The 14782-nt window shown below is 43.2% G+C and overlaps 2 protein-coding genes across 4 annotated transcripts in view; one reads left to right on the top strand and one right to left on the bottom strand.

Moving 5' to 3' along the window:
- NFE2L1 (NFE2 like bZIP transcription factor 1) overlaps positions 1–14782 on the top strand; it is a 76206-nt gene that overhangs the window by 1771 nt on the left and 59653 nt on the right. The gene's annotated exons all lie outside the window — the stretch shown is intronic.
- Positions 1–14782, bottom strand: part of COPZ2 (COPI coat complex subunit zeta 2) — a 28879-nt gene that overhangs the window by 4525 nt on the left and 9572 nt on the right. For 2 of the 3 annotated variants that reach the window (XR_009154914.1, XR_009154913.1), the window contains exons 6-9: positions 13654–13731; positions 11344–11395; positions 11101–11228; positions 1117–1155 (exon numbers count right to left, since the gene is read on the bottom strand). Coding sequence is in view for 1 of the 3 variants with exons in the window: in XM_058181018.1 (XP_058037001.1) it covers positions 1117–1155; positions 11344–11395; positions 13654–13731 (169 nt within the window). In the remaining 2 variants the exon portion in view is untranslated. The remainder of the gene's footprint in view (positions 1–1116; positions 1156–11100; positions 11229–11343; positions 11396–13653; positions 13732–14782) is intronic. The other variant, XM_058181018.1, reaches the window with a different exon arrangement.

Here is a 14782-nt window from a genome sequence, read left to right as displayed (position 1 = left end):
TTACCTCACACAATACAGGAGTCCAACTTACAACCATTCATTTAACGTGCATTTGAAGTTACAATATTGAAAAAAAAAGACTTATGACTGGTCCTCGTACTATTGACCATCATAGCATTCCTATGTTGACATGATCAAAATTTGCCCCCTTTGACCTCTGGCATATAATTACAACAATTGCAGCATCCTGGGGTCACATGGTCACCATTTGCAACTTTCCAACAAGCAAAATAAAAGGCGGAAGCTGGATTCACTTAATGACCACTTATGGTCATTATGATTCACTTAACCATGCAGTGATTTGCTTAGCAACCAAAAAAGTTGTAAAAGTGGATGTGACTCATTTAACAAATACCTGGTTTAGCAATGGAAATTCTGATACCAGTTGTGGTCATCAGTCAAGAACTATCTATACTGAGAGTCACTCACTTTTTCTAAACTAATGTCTTTTTTGATGTTTTTGGACCTCAGGTCCTGGAATGAGTAAAACATAGTATTAGGATAACAGTTTGTAACACGGGGAGAAGGGGGAGAAGTGTGATGTCTATGTGTGTACAATTCCCAATATATAAAATATATTTCTATTTCTAATACAATAATGTCTATTTACATTATTAACTTGAAGCAACGGAAAAAAGAGTGAATCTGGCTTCCCATTGACTTTGCTTATCAGTAGTTTGCCAAAGGTGATCAAATGACCCTAGGACACTGGGTAACCATCATAAGTGTGAGTCAGTTGCCAAGCGTCTCAATTTTGATCATGTGATCATAGGGATGCTGCAATGATCGGAAGTGCGAAAGACAATGATGTCACTTTTTTCAATGCCATTGTAACTTTGAACTGTCACTAAGTGAACTTTTGTAAGTCTAGGATTACCTGTGCCTTTTTTTAAAAAAAAAATGAACATAGAGGATAGAATATTTAAATGAAAATGGAACACACCACTGTTATCTTTTAAAAAAGCATTTCCTGGCTGAGCTCCAGAGAGCATAATTCATGTAGTGACATTTTGCCACAGATTCCACTTATCTGGCTAAGCCATCCAACTCTATCACATTTGAGAAAGCAATGTCTTTCTGCAGAAGCCAAACTTCATATGATTTGAGCAGTCTTACCTGAGTGACACTGTGCTCTGCTAAAGAGCTGTCATCCACCTAAAATAGGAAAAGAGATTCAGATAGTTAAGGAAGATAAAGATTAGCCAGGAGAGAGATAAATAGAATGCTGATAGCTAAGTCAAGAAATCCATAAAAATAAATAAGGCTTATTTAAAAAGGAGAGAGTCTTAACTAAATGGATTTGCGGGGGAGAAAAGACACAAAGCCAATATATATTGACAATTCAGCAAACAAATAATGAATTTGAGAAGCAAATTGCTAATGACGCAAAGACAAAGAGATGGTTCTTGATTTAGTCATAGAATTTTTTTTCCATTTAGAGTTAGTCATACTTAGAGTATATCCATTAAAATCAATGACTTCTGAATTATTAATGATTAACTTATATCCTACTGAGTCTAATGAGTCTAGTCTAAATATGCCTAAATCTGGAGCCAATGTCATAAAATTGTCTTGCAGTATGCAATATAATATCCAACTAGATAGCCAACTTTGGTTGAATTTGAAAAGCTAAGCAGGTGGGATCTGATTAATACTTGTATAGAAGTCCATCAGGAAATGCCACAAGGAAAGATTCAGGAGTGTCTGCTTCCATGAAATATTATTGTTTATGGGAATGTGCTTCAGAGACCTCCAAATTTCACCTCCAAGTTTTCAGAGACAGAGGTTCTGTTCAGAAAGAGAATATCCACCATCAGAAAATCTCTTCTGACTCATCCAGGGCTGCTAAGTCATGTTCATTCTAATTCGACATCAGAGGGAATTGAAATTAAGCATGCTAGGAAAGAAACCACAGCTTCTCTGGATTTAATGCTTTCCAAACCCAGGGGAGAGATTTGTAAGATACAGAGATGGCCTATGGGATTTCTCTTTCTCACATGAAAACAAAAATCCCCTAAATCTATTGTTTGTTGCTGAAGCCACATCAGCAAGCATGCAAATGTATGAGAGATTCAAGTAACAAGAGCCACAGGGGTAAATTCTAGGAAGGTTGTGCTCATATATGAGAAGAAATAAAGATTGTGAAATTGTATGGACAAAGGCTATATAAAGATGAACATCTTAAGCAATGATCAATTAAATCAGATAGAATATAAATAGACTAGACTAGACTAGACTAGACTAGACTAGGCTAGAATTTTTATTGGCCAAGTGTGATTGGACACACAAGGAATTTGTCTTGGTGCATATGCTCTGTTGTGTCTCGTCCAATCTCACCACCACAGCCGGGGTCTGCTTATCTGCTTCCGAACACTGAAGAATGTCCTAGCATGCCTCCCGGCCCCAGCCCTGGCTCCATGCCCAGACAGGCTGAGGAGGGGGCATCTCCCGGCCCCAGCCCTGGCTCCATGCCCAGACAGGCTGAAGAAGAGCAAGTATCTCCAGCCCCCAGTTCTGGCTCCATGCCCAGGCAAACGGAGCAACTAGACCCCTCCCCCTCCTCCACAGCATGTGAGCCTGAGGAAGGTCAATTACCAACAGCTGCCGATTGGAGTGACCCTCGCTTCAGAAGAATTGATAGGCGGCGGCGTCAGAAGGAAGGGAGGGGCAGGCCTGGATAAGTGCTGAGTCATGGAGCCACACCCCATGGCCTATATAAAGGATCTGCTTTCTGGCAGTCTCTGAGTCAGGCAAAGTCTAAACATATCTTGCTGAAGTCACTTTCTGGTCTCCTGCCTGCCTTGAGGACTTTGCTAGGACTTTGGCAGAGCTGCAGAGGCACACCTGATTCGGATTTCCCTGACCCGGCCGTCAGCGGAGGAGTGGGACATGACATGCTCTCAGTGTACATAAAAGAAAAGATACCTTCATCAAGGTACAACATTTGCAACACAAATGATGGTCATAGGGTACAATTTAACACTTAATAATACAACACTTAATGATAAGCATAGGGTACAAATAAGCAATCAGGAACAATTAATATCAATATAAATCATAAGGATTACCAGCACCAAAGTTACAGTTATACAGTCATAAGTGGAAAGAGATTGGTGATGGGAACGATGAGAAGATTAATAGTAGTGCAGATTTAGTAAATAGTTTGACAGTGTTGAGGGAATTATTTGTTTAGCAGAGTGATGGCCTTCGGGAAAAACTGTTCTTGTGTCTAGTTGTTCTGGTGTGCAATGTTCTATAGTGTCGTTTTGAGGGTAGGAGTTTACATCCAGGATGTGAGGGATCTGTAAATATTTTCACGGCCCTCTTCATTTTTACTAATTGACAATTTGCAAATTAATAACTTTTACTAATTGACAGTTTGCAAATTAATTATCCGGGAAAAGAGTACCCTGACAAATATTTTTAAAATTCTCAAATGAAACAATTGGGTCGTCTAAAACTAATATGCAAAATTAAAGTCAAATCTTCTTCAAGTCAAGTTTGACTCCTCATGACTTCCTATGCATCCTCGACAACTAGAAAAAATGGTTTATTTATTTATTTTCAAATTTCTCTGTTAATTTTCAAGAACAATGTAAGCCTGTTATTGCCATAGTAATAATGAAATCACCCTTGGAAAAAGTTTCAACTTACCAGAAGAAAAATGAAGCATACTAAACTGAATATCCTACAAATAAATGAATATGAGTTATCCAGTATGGATAATTTTAAATCAGATGTTAAATCAGATGAATACATGATACATGGTATATTTGATCAAGGTTAGAACAAGATATTTTTCTGGCAAGCTTTTATGGACTTTCTGTTAACACAGAATTGAAAACATAATACTTTATAGATAGGATAGGGTATAGAAAAATAAATGTTTGTAATATTAGGGGGGTGAAGAGTCACTAAATTTATTTATACTTGCAATGAAGATTGAAATTCTGTTCTTTATGGACTTATTCAGGTCATGATATGGTAATAAGAATGTACAACTAAATATAGTTTTTCATTGTGAAGAAGGAAAGGATAAGGAAAGAAAACCAACCATGATGGTCAACAAGTAGAGAAAAACAATAAAAAAAACAAAAGGATTTTTTTCTTCAAAAAAACGTTCAGAGCAATCAGGTCATTTTCCATATAATGGGAGACAAGAATAATCCTTGACAAGATCTAGTAGAGGCAAAAGAAGTTAAAGAAAATTAAAGAAAGATGGGAATAATAATACTAATCCATCAATTCCATAAATACTATTAAGAATGGGATTACACAATGAAAGATAAACTATTTCAGGAAATAACTACTAGAAACAGAGGCCTTAAGGAAAAAAGATCAACAATCAGATAGAAAGCCACCACATAACCCAATGAATTGTTTTAAGCTGCAACAGAAAAGGCTCAAGAGCTACTAACTATCTAAACAAATGTAGAACAAGATTGTATGGTGCTCTATGATCTTGGTTGTTTTCTTCAGACATTTCATTACTCAAATTAGGTAACATCCTAATGCAATGATGGCTAACCTTTTATGTGCCAAAAGCGGGGGGGGAGCGCAGGGGGGGCTCGTGTGTGTGCACATGCACCCATAATTCAATGTGCCCCGTCCCACGCACATGCGCACGTGACTCCCCACGCTCCCCCCGATTTTGGCACGCGATGGCACGGTGAGCCCAGTAGGCCCGTTTTTCGCCTCCCCAGGCTCCAGAGGCTTTCTTGGAGCCTGGGGAGGTTGAAATGGCCTTCCCTACCCCTACCCCCTCTGGAGGCCAGAAACCACTCATTTCCCAACTTTCGGTGGGCCTGGAAGGCTCAAAAATCAGCTGGCCAGTGCACGCATGCGCACTGGAACTGAGCTAGGGCAACACTCATGTGCCCACAGATATGGCTCCACATGCCACAGGTTCGACATCACAGTCCTAAAGAAATATCTGCAAGAAAACATCCAAACTCAGATAACATCAATGACCCCTCATTTCAACCCTGAACTACAAATTTTCTTTTTTACAAGATTGTGCGGTTTGGAGACTGAAAAGTGCAATATATGTAATAAAGGGCAGTATATGCATTGATTCATAAAGTGCAAAAAGTGTTCAGGTTATCAGACATGTGCTAGTTCTTCATATAAGCAAAATTACTTTGGTTTCTTAATATATCATATTAACTACGATTTTTTCACTTTACATTTTAATTTTCTTAATGGGGGCTTCTAAGTATTTGCTTCTTCTAATACGGTCATATCATTTGATCATTTGAAATAGTGTTTTAACCTCTAATTTTATTTCTGGCTGTTAGTTCTTCAAATTATGATATTTTCATATTATATTTATTTTTCAAGTGATGCAAATTCAGAGAAAATATTCTTGTCCCCCTTCCCTCCTCTGAACTACACTCTTGTAATGTATTACTGTAAGTTTTGGCGGGAGTTTTAGGCGGGAAGTATCTCGTTTCTGATTGGATACAGCCTCTGGCTGAAGTGTATATAAGGAGAGGTTTTTCTCCAGAGTTTTGCTGGGTCACACTATATTAAAGAGCTGTTGTCACTAACCTGGTCTCCTGCCTCGTCAATACCCAAACTTAACATTGGCGACGAAGGTGGGATATTGAGGCAGAGCACCAGAACAGAGCTGAACTCACTACGAGAATCAAACCCAGCAAGGTGACGGCTAATACAGCGATGACCGGCTACACGCCACCCACTCCGTTTGACCCTGCCCAGGAGACATGGGGAATATATATGACCCGTTTCGAAAGTTTCCTGGAGGCAAACGAGCTACAGGGAGTCTCCGACAACCGCAAACGGGCTTACTTCATAAGCCACTGTGGGTCCGCAGTCATCGCCGTCGCAGAAGCCCTAGCGGAGCCAACACCGCTACACTCCGTATCGTGGCAGACCCTTCAGACCCTCCTGAAGAATCACTACGCACCAGCCCCGCCCAAATACGCTCGACGGTACGAGTTTGGGGAGCGAGGCAACAAGAAGGCGAGTCTATCAGCGACTACATGGCAGCCCTGAGACAAGCCTCCAAGCATTGCGAGTACCGCGATCTGGACGAAGAGCTGCTGGAACAACTTATACGGGGGGTCAGAGACATCCGTTTGAGGAGACGGTTGCTAGCCAAGAGCAACCTGACATTGGCAAACGCCTGGACGAAGCCAGAGCCCATGAGATGTCCAACCATGCAGCAGACACCTTACAAAGCGACTCACGCCGATGGCGGGCGCAAAGCCGAGCACAGTCCACCACGAAGAAACCTATCGTGAGTCAACCAGCGAAGAGGAGGAAGAAGTCCACTACACCGGAAAATCGACAAGGAAGACCCGGAGGAATGCGGAAGTTGCGGGCGACATCAGCGCCAAAGATGTAAGTTCAGGGACGCCATTTGCCGGCGGTGTGAAAGGAAGGGCACCTGGCTCAAGTCTGCCGAGCACCCCAACCTTCCGCCGAAAATTCAAATCGCCAATCAGAGCGGCTCTGAGTCAGAGATGCAAACCCCACATTCCCGCCGAATTTCAAACCAGCCAATCAGAGCGCGAGATCGGCGAGGCGACCCGCGATTGGCCAGGAAAGAAAGAGCGAAGTCAAACCGAATGACTGTTACCATAGACCACGCAGCTACCCGCATCAAGAAAAGATCTTCACAAACCCGACAATTGAAGGCGTACCGTGCCGACTGGAAGTAGACACAGGATCAGCTATCACAATCATGTCCTGGGACACTTTTGTGAAAGCCTTGCCGCACATCGCAAAGCGCAAGCTACAGAAACAACGGCCCGGGTGCAGGATTACCAGGGCAACCGCATCCCTGTTCGAGGGACAACGACCGTCGAGGTCAAGCACGGGACATACGAAAAGACCCTGCCCATCACGTTAGTCGAGGAACCTTGCCAAGCTTGCTGGGGCTAGACTGGTTCCGGGCGTTGGGAATGGGGTGACTGGCGTCCACGGAGCGGATGCAACCTGCAAAACGCCCTAATGGAGGAATTCGCAGACGATTCGAGGACCGTTTAGGCAAGTACAAGGGACCCCTATCTCCTTCAATTTAGACCCCAAATAGCTCCCATTAGGTTAAAGGCAAGGAGGGTTCCTTTGCACTCAAACCTAAAATCGACAAAGAGTTAGATAAATTAGTCAGCCAGGGATACTAGTGCCAGTTGACCATGCCAAATGGGAGACGCCAATCGTCACCCTATAAAACCAGACGGGTCCATAAGAATTTGCGCTGATTACAAGGCTACCTTGAACAAAGCATTGCAAAAGAGCGCCTACCCAGTTCCAGTAGTGCAACACTTATTGCACTCACTAGGGCACGGACAAGTTTTCGCCAAATTAGACTTGGCACAAGCGTACCAACAGCTACCCGTAGATGCTAGCACAGCTGAAGCCCAGACCATTGTAACGCACCGGGTGCCTTTAAGTGCACCCGTTACAGTTCGGGTGAGTGTGGCCCAGGGCTATTCAAAATTTGATGGGCGGCTCCTACAAGGGTTACCGAGTCGTACCCTATTTCGATGATGTGTTGGTATCAGGGAAGATTTAAGAGAACTGGGGAAGCGATTAAGGAAAGTTTTGGCCATTTTAGGTCGGCAGGATTAAAAGTCAAAGCAAGCAAGTGTCAGATAGGGGTCGAATCTGTTGAATTTTGGGCTATAGAATAGACAAAAAGGATTCACCCCACTGAGAGCAAAGTCAAGGCGATAAAGAGAGCCCCAGCACCCAAAAACAAGACAGAACTCCAGGCTTTCCTGGGTCTGGTAAACTTTACGCCGTGTTTTTAAAAGACAAGGCAACCGTTGCTGAACCGCTGCATAAATTGCTTGGAAAAACACTGCTTGGTCGTGGGGAAGTCATAGAATAGGGCATTTGAGGCAGTAAAAAGTTTGCTATCAAGCGATAGCCTGTTAATACAATACAACAACAGACTGCCCTTAGTATTGGTTTGTGATGCGTCCCCTATGGAGTAGGAGCGTACTTAGCCACAGACTCCCAAAGCGGCACTGAAGCCCCTATAGCGTTCTATTCACGAACGATGTCCCCGGCTGAGAGGAATTACAGCCAGCTAGATAGGGAGGCTCTCGCAATAGTGTCAGGGGTGAAAAAATTTCACGAATACGTTTTTGGGAGAGACTTTGAAATTATCACTGACCACAGACCGCTATTGGGATTACTGGCTGGCGACCGCCCAACGCCAGTGGCACTATCGCCCGACTGACCAGATGGACTATTTTTCTGGCCGCCTACTCTTACAAACTGCAGCATCGACCTGGAAAAGAGCTGGGGCATGCGGACGCATTGAGCAGATGCCCATTGCCCGGGGAAATCGAGGACCCTACTCCGGGCACCCCCGTTCTACTAATTGACTCTTGGGACTCTGGCCCAGTCACATCGCAGGAAGTGGCTCGGGCCTCCTACCGGGACGTTGTTTTAAGAACTGTAATCGGTTGGGTTCAAAGGGGATGGCCCGCTGTGCCGGGCGACCGTTTAGAGAGTTTGTAAAGAAAAAGGGAATTGTCTGTGCAAGGGGGGTGCCTGCTCTGGGGGGATAGGGTGGTAGTTCCAGAGAAGCTGAGAAAAAAAGTCCTGGAACTACTGCATGAGGGTCACCCAGGAATTGTGAGGATGAAAGGGCTAGCCAGGAGCTATGTTTGGTGGCCCCTAATGGACAGGGAAATCGGTGACAGGGTTGGCCGATGCCAGGTATGTCAGGAATCCAGACCACTACCACCTACGGCCCCAGTGTTGGAGTGGGAGAAACCCCAAGGCCCTTGGTCCCGCATACACATTGATTTTGCGGCCCTTCCACGGCCAAACATTTCTAATTGTGGTGGATGCATTCTCCAAATGGCTGGAGATCATCCTAATGAAATCCACAACCGCTGGAGCTGTCATTGCAGCACTAAAACACCTTTTCGCCACGCACGGGCTACGGACACCCTCGTGTCCGATAACGCCCACAGTTCACCGCAGCATTATTTGAAGGGTACCTGGCTGAAGAGGGCATCCGACATGCCTCTCAGCGCCGTTCCACCCTGCGTCGAACGGCCTTGCTGAACGTTTTGTTCGGAGTGCGAAGAAGCGCTATCACGAAGCGGCCCGGCGATTGGCAGGCACAGATCGACGCATTCCTAACCGTCCAACACAGGACCCCTGTGTGGCCACCGCCGCAGCCCAGCCGAGCTATTAATGGGCGGAAGCTACGGTGCCCGCTAGACCGGCTACACCGAACTACGTGCAGGACGGGTTCAAAACAAAACCAGATAGAATCCGGGAATTAAACATAGGAGACTCAGTGTGGGCACATAATTACAGCGACGGCCCAAGCTGGAAGAGGGGATAGTCATAGACAAACGGGCCCCAAATCTTATCTAGTGGAAATAGACGATGGCAGAGTTTGGAGGCGCCACATAGATCAATTAAGAAACAGATTGAGCGATAAGGCAGAATTAGGCGAAACCAGCCCTGACTATGATTTAATTAACCCCACAGCTGACTGGAGCCGAGACCAAACAGAAAGCGTAGAACCAAACAGAGACTTATCTGAGTCAGGCGAGGTCCAGCGACACCCTCAGGTCCCTCTAGAGGACAGCAGGTCCGAGCCGGCGAATAATCCAGGGCCGGATGGCCGGGAGGAGGAGCTCAGAGGAACGAAAAGCCCCTCCGGCAAGCTCGACTCAACTCCAGAAAGTGAACTGCGCAGGTCCGGGAGAGTCAGGAGACGCCCCACGTACCTGCGGGACTACGTAGAGAAGTAATATGCAAATATTGGCAAAGTGCCTTCTGGGAGGGGAGGAGTGTAATGTATTACTGTAAGTTTTGGCGGGAGTTTTAGGCGGGAAGTATCTCGTTTCTGATTGGATACAGCCTCTGGCTGAAGTGTATATAAGGAGAGGTTTTTCTCCAGAGTTTTGCTGGGTCACACTATATTAAAGAGCTGTTGTCACTAACCTGGTCTCCTGCCTCGTCAATACCCAAACTTAACAACTCTCTCCTGTCCCAGGCCAAAATGGGACAGATTGCTGCAGCCAGCTCACCACCTCCAGCTTGCCACTGCCAACTTGCCTCTATCAACTCATCACTGCCAAGTTGCCACAGAGGAACTCCACATGACCAACTCACCAAGGGGACAACTCACCATGGGCAGTCAGAGTGAGAGCTAGACAGGTGGGCAAGTGAGCAGGTGAGCAGAACACAGAGCAGTCGCAGTGGCCATGGGCTTCCCATTTTCACACACGCACACACACACCCGTTGCTGCTGCCGCCACTGCTGCTGTACCAAGGTCCAGGCCGAAGAGACCAGGCACACTGGTGATGGTGGGGTGTGTGAAAATGGGATGCCCCTGCCACTACTCCTTGCTGCCCACACCACCCACCACTGCCACTGTTGCCATTTCTTCGGGCCAGAGCTCAATGTGGTGATGGCAAGGGTTATGAAAATGGGAAGCCTCTGGTGGCCACCACCACTCTGCGCTCTGCCCACTCACTCACTTTCCTGCCTGTCCAGCTTTCCCTCCAGATACCCAGGATGAACTGTCCCTATACCGAGGTGGCCATGTGGAACTGTCCTGTGGCAACTTTTTTTTTTTGGTTTACATTTATACCCCGCCCTTCTCCGAAGACTCAGGGCGGCTTACAGTGTATAAGGCAATAGTCTCATTCTATTTGTATATTTTTACAAAGTCAACTTATTGCCCCCCCAACAATCTGGGTCCTCATTTTACCTACCTTATAAAGGATGGAAGGCTGAGTCAACCTTGGGCCGGGCTTGAACCTGCAATAATTGCAGGCTTCTGTGTTCTTAATAACAGGCTATTACCAGCCTGAGCTATCCGGCCCCACAGAGAAAACATCCCATTTAATGTGTCTTGAAATTGCATATACTGCCCTTTATTACATATATTGCACTTTTCAGTCTCCGCACAATTCTTTCAAGGCAATAATGCTAATCACTTATAATAACAAACTGAGCAGTTATTCCATACTTTGGGCTTGTGAAGGTCTATATCTCTGGACAATCATAAATGAGGTCCAAGGTAAATATTTCAGCTCAGCCATTCAACATGCCACACTTAACATGCTTAAAGGGAACTGATGTCTTACTTCTGCTTCCCACTTTGGAAGATGTTTCAATATTTGTACAACTTTTCCGATATAATTTCACTGTGATCCGAATTGCTGGTGATATAATCAAAGAGAATGAAGCCATAAGCTGCAGGCTCCGGATTTGTCTGAGATGGAAAGAGTTTTATGAGTAAAGTAAGTTGGAATAAAAGCAAGAATGATGCAAGAATCACCAAAGAGTAAGAAATACAAAAGAAAAGTAGAAAAGGGTAGTAGACTCACTCTAAAATTCAGCTTCTGGATTACTTGCTGGGAATCACTTTCCATAATCACACTAGAATTTAAAAAAAGAAAGAAGTTAAACATCTTAGGAAAAAGAATTTTCAGTTAATGACGCTAAAAAATCCTGCGAATTATAGTAAAGCTACCAGATATGTTTCTTGTTACTTATTTTTTTATTTTGTCAAGTACATATTAGATAATATATATAAGTATAAGCATGAATTGAATACATCCAGTGAATACAATTAAAGGGAGCATTAGGACAGGGACGGTAGGCATGCTGGTGCTCTTATGCACACCCCTTACAGACCTCTTAGGAATGGGGTGAGGTCAACAGTAGACAGTCTTAGGTAAAGTTTTTGGGGTTTTGGGATGAGACCACAGAGTCTTGTGTACTCATTAACAGTGGTCACCTTGCATAGAAAGAGGCATTGTTCCACTGAAGCAACATTTTCTTCTAATGCAATATTTTGTGTAGGTTTTTAGTGTTAAAATGCCATAAGAACCAGTTAGTCAGTGCTGATGCCTGTTGAGATTTCCTGGTCAGCTTTCAGATATTTATTTTGTGGTTTTAATTTTTTATTCTAAATTTTATTCTGATCTTCCTACCTGCTTTGCAGAAGTGTGAGCATAGTCATTGCTTTTCTGTATGAGATAGTCCTTGGTATTTATCTTTATTTCTTCCCCCTTTTTCAGTTTGGCAGTCCTCTCTCCTACTGAAGGGAATTTTCCTTTACTTATAAATCTCAGGCTGAGCAATTTATATCCCAGGGTAAGCAGTTCTCATCCATAAGCCACATTCAGCCTTCAATCTAATTGCATATTTAAAAAAAGGCTTACCACATCTGCTTCTACTATGGTTTTGACCTTACTGCGGTAGCTACAGCTCTGCCTATCACCAGCATCTCCCACCTTACATTAGCACTATGGGCCTGAAGCCTTTATCAGCATATACTTTTACCTAGAACAAAGACTGCTGAACTCAAAAGAGATTTACTTTTGATTACACATGTAGATAATCATTCTCTGTCTCAAGAAAGCGAGGACAAGCCCAATTCAGAAATAAATAAAGACAAATTTTGAAATGTGAACTTAAGGTATCCCTTATTTTTACTATTCAACTGGCTTTCTTAATGTGACATACATACATAGTATCTCTCAATTACTTTAAATTACTATGATTCATTTATCAAATTTATATGCCGCCTTCTCATGGTTCGAGGTGATTCTGAGCAGTTTATGACTCATGGCAATTATTTTTATATCCTGATTAAAATTTTAGAGTAATATGATTAGCTAGTTTGCCAAGATTTATTAAATGTATTTTATAGCACAAAGAGATTTTGAATAATATTGTATTTAAACTGTACAATATTGTGCACTATATATAGAGTACACTGTACTATACATACAGTATTTTTCAGAGTATAAAACACTCTGAAGTATAAGACACACCTACCTTTTGGGGAGGAAAACAAGGGGAAAAAATCTGCCTCTGCCTCCCAGCAGTTTATCTCCTTGCAACAAATAGTCAACAGCCTGGTCAGCTTCAGTACAGCCTGATTTAGCACAAGCAGCTGATTGGCGGTTGGATTGACCTCCCGGAATACTGCCTATCAGCTGTTCCAGGCTGCAGGGATGCCATTGCCCATCGCTGCTGCTGTCTATCGCCACCTCTGCTTGCCCCATTTTAGGCCTCCACACCCCATTTTCTGCCTCCATGCGCCTGTTTTCCATGTATCCCGTTTTTGGCTTGTTCCAGGTGGCAGGGATCACTGATGCTGCCGCCTCCACCTATCCCTGTCACCTGGAATGAGCCAAAAATACACGGAGACCGAAAATGGAGCACATGGAGGCCAAAAATGAGATGCGCGGAAGCAGCGATAGGTGGCAGCAGCAATGGGCAGCAACAGGTGATGGCGATCCCTGCAGTGTGGAACAGCTGATAGGCGTATTCTGGGAGGCCGATCCAATCAGCTGCTTGTGCTAAATCAGGCTGTACTGAAGCTAACCAGGCTGTTTATGTTTGTTGCAAGGAGATAAATTGCTAGGAGGCAGGGGCCGAAGGGTGGGGGCCAGTGGGTGGATGGGGCTTCGGCAACATTCATTGTATAAGACACACAGTCATTTCCACCCACTTTTGGGAGGGGGGGATTGCGTCTTATACATCGAAAAATACGGTAAATCCAAGATTGTATTTAAAGAATACCAGGTAGTGTCCATATGAAATGTATTTTACTGTAGTTTTTCCCTACAGAATATTTTCCCTATTCTTTGCATATAATGTTTTCCCTTCCACAGAAATCTCACCCTCCATCAACAATCTCATCCACTACAAGGAATACCCCATCCATGTTTTCTATCAGAATTCGCTTCTCCACATTCTTTCTAGATAAAAGAGAAAATGACAGCAATGTTAATTCCAGGGTTTACATTTGCTTTCCATGATTTCCCGCCCTCTACATTCCCCAGGATTTCTAATGTTATGCCCTCTTACAATAATTTAAGAGTTAATGCTCCCCCACCCCCAAGAATCTCTAGGAACTGTAATTTCATAAAGACTCAGACTGGACAAATGATCTTTAGAATAAAGAATTCTCAGAACCGTGTCAAATTACAACTTCCAGAATTCACTGGAAGAAACCAGATAAAATTATGTGATAAAATTATATAGATTGGTAAAATAGATGTTCCCAAAGGAAAATAGGATTTTTAAAAAAACCTATGAAAATGGAAGGTGTTTCTAAAAATGGGCATTTCTTTCCAAAGATAATATTGGTTATAAATCATTGTTTAATTCAGGAGTTAAGTATGGGAATTCCATGGCCTAAATGATTGCTTAGTTGGAGATACTCTTTTTTACAACACCTAGCTTTGGTTTGTTTGTTGCCAATGATTTGGACCATGTGGTCTAAATTTTGAGAAATTGCAGTAGCAAATAGAGCTTTGATCCCAATAGATCTCATTTGGAGAATCTAGAGAATAGAGGTCAAAGACTGGATTCTATTCCCTGGATTTTGATATATGGTACTCTGGTAGAATGCAATCTTTTTTTATATTTCAATACCCAGGTGATACACTATTCAATCTCTTCTGAAATATTTACTGTACATCTCTCCATAATGAACTTTTGCCTTCCAGAAATAACTTCCAAGAGAATTCAAAATACCAAAGAATGACTTTTTAAAAAGTCAATTATATTCACTTGTTAAAAGCACTTCTTAAAAGGCTTTGAAAACAAATACAAGGCCTTTATTTAGTGTCAACATTATAGATAAATCTTTACAGGTGAGATATTTCAAAGTTGAGATATCAGTGCCAAAAATAGCAACCAACTCTTTAGTTGCTATTTATTGTACTTTTATTAAAGTTCCTGAAGAAGAACCTCAGATATTTTTCTCTACGTAGACACCAATCAGATAGTGATTACATGTTTACT

Source organism: Ahaetulla prasina, chromosome 4 (assembly GCF_028640845.1).
Source record: "Ahaetulla prasina isolate Xishuangbanna chromosome 4, ASM2864084v1, whole genome shotgun sequence".
Classification (NCBI taxonomy): domain Eukaryota; kingdom Metazoa; phylum Chordata; class Lepidosauria; order Squamata; family Colubridae; genus Ahaetulla; species Ahaetulla prasina.
Note: the sequence above shows the minus strand (reverse complement) of the source record. Positions and strands in the feature narration are given on the sequence as shown.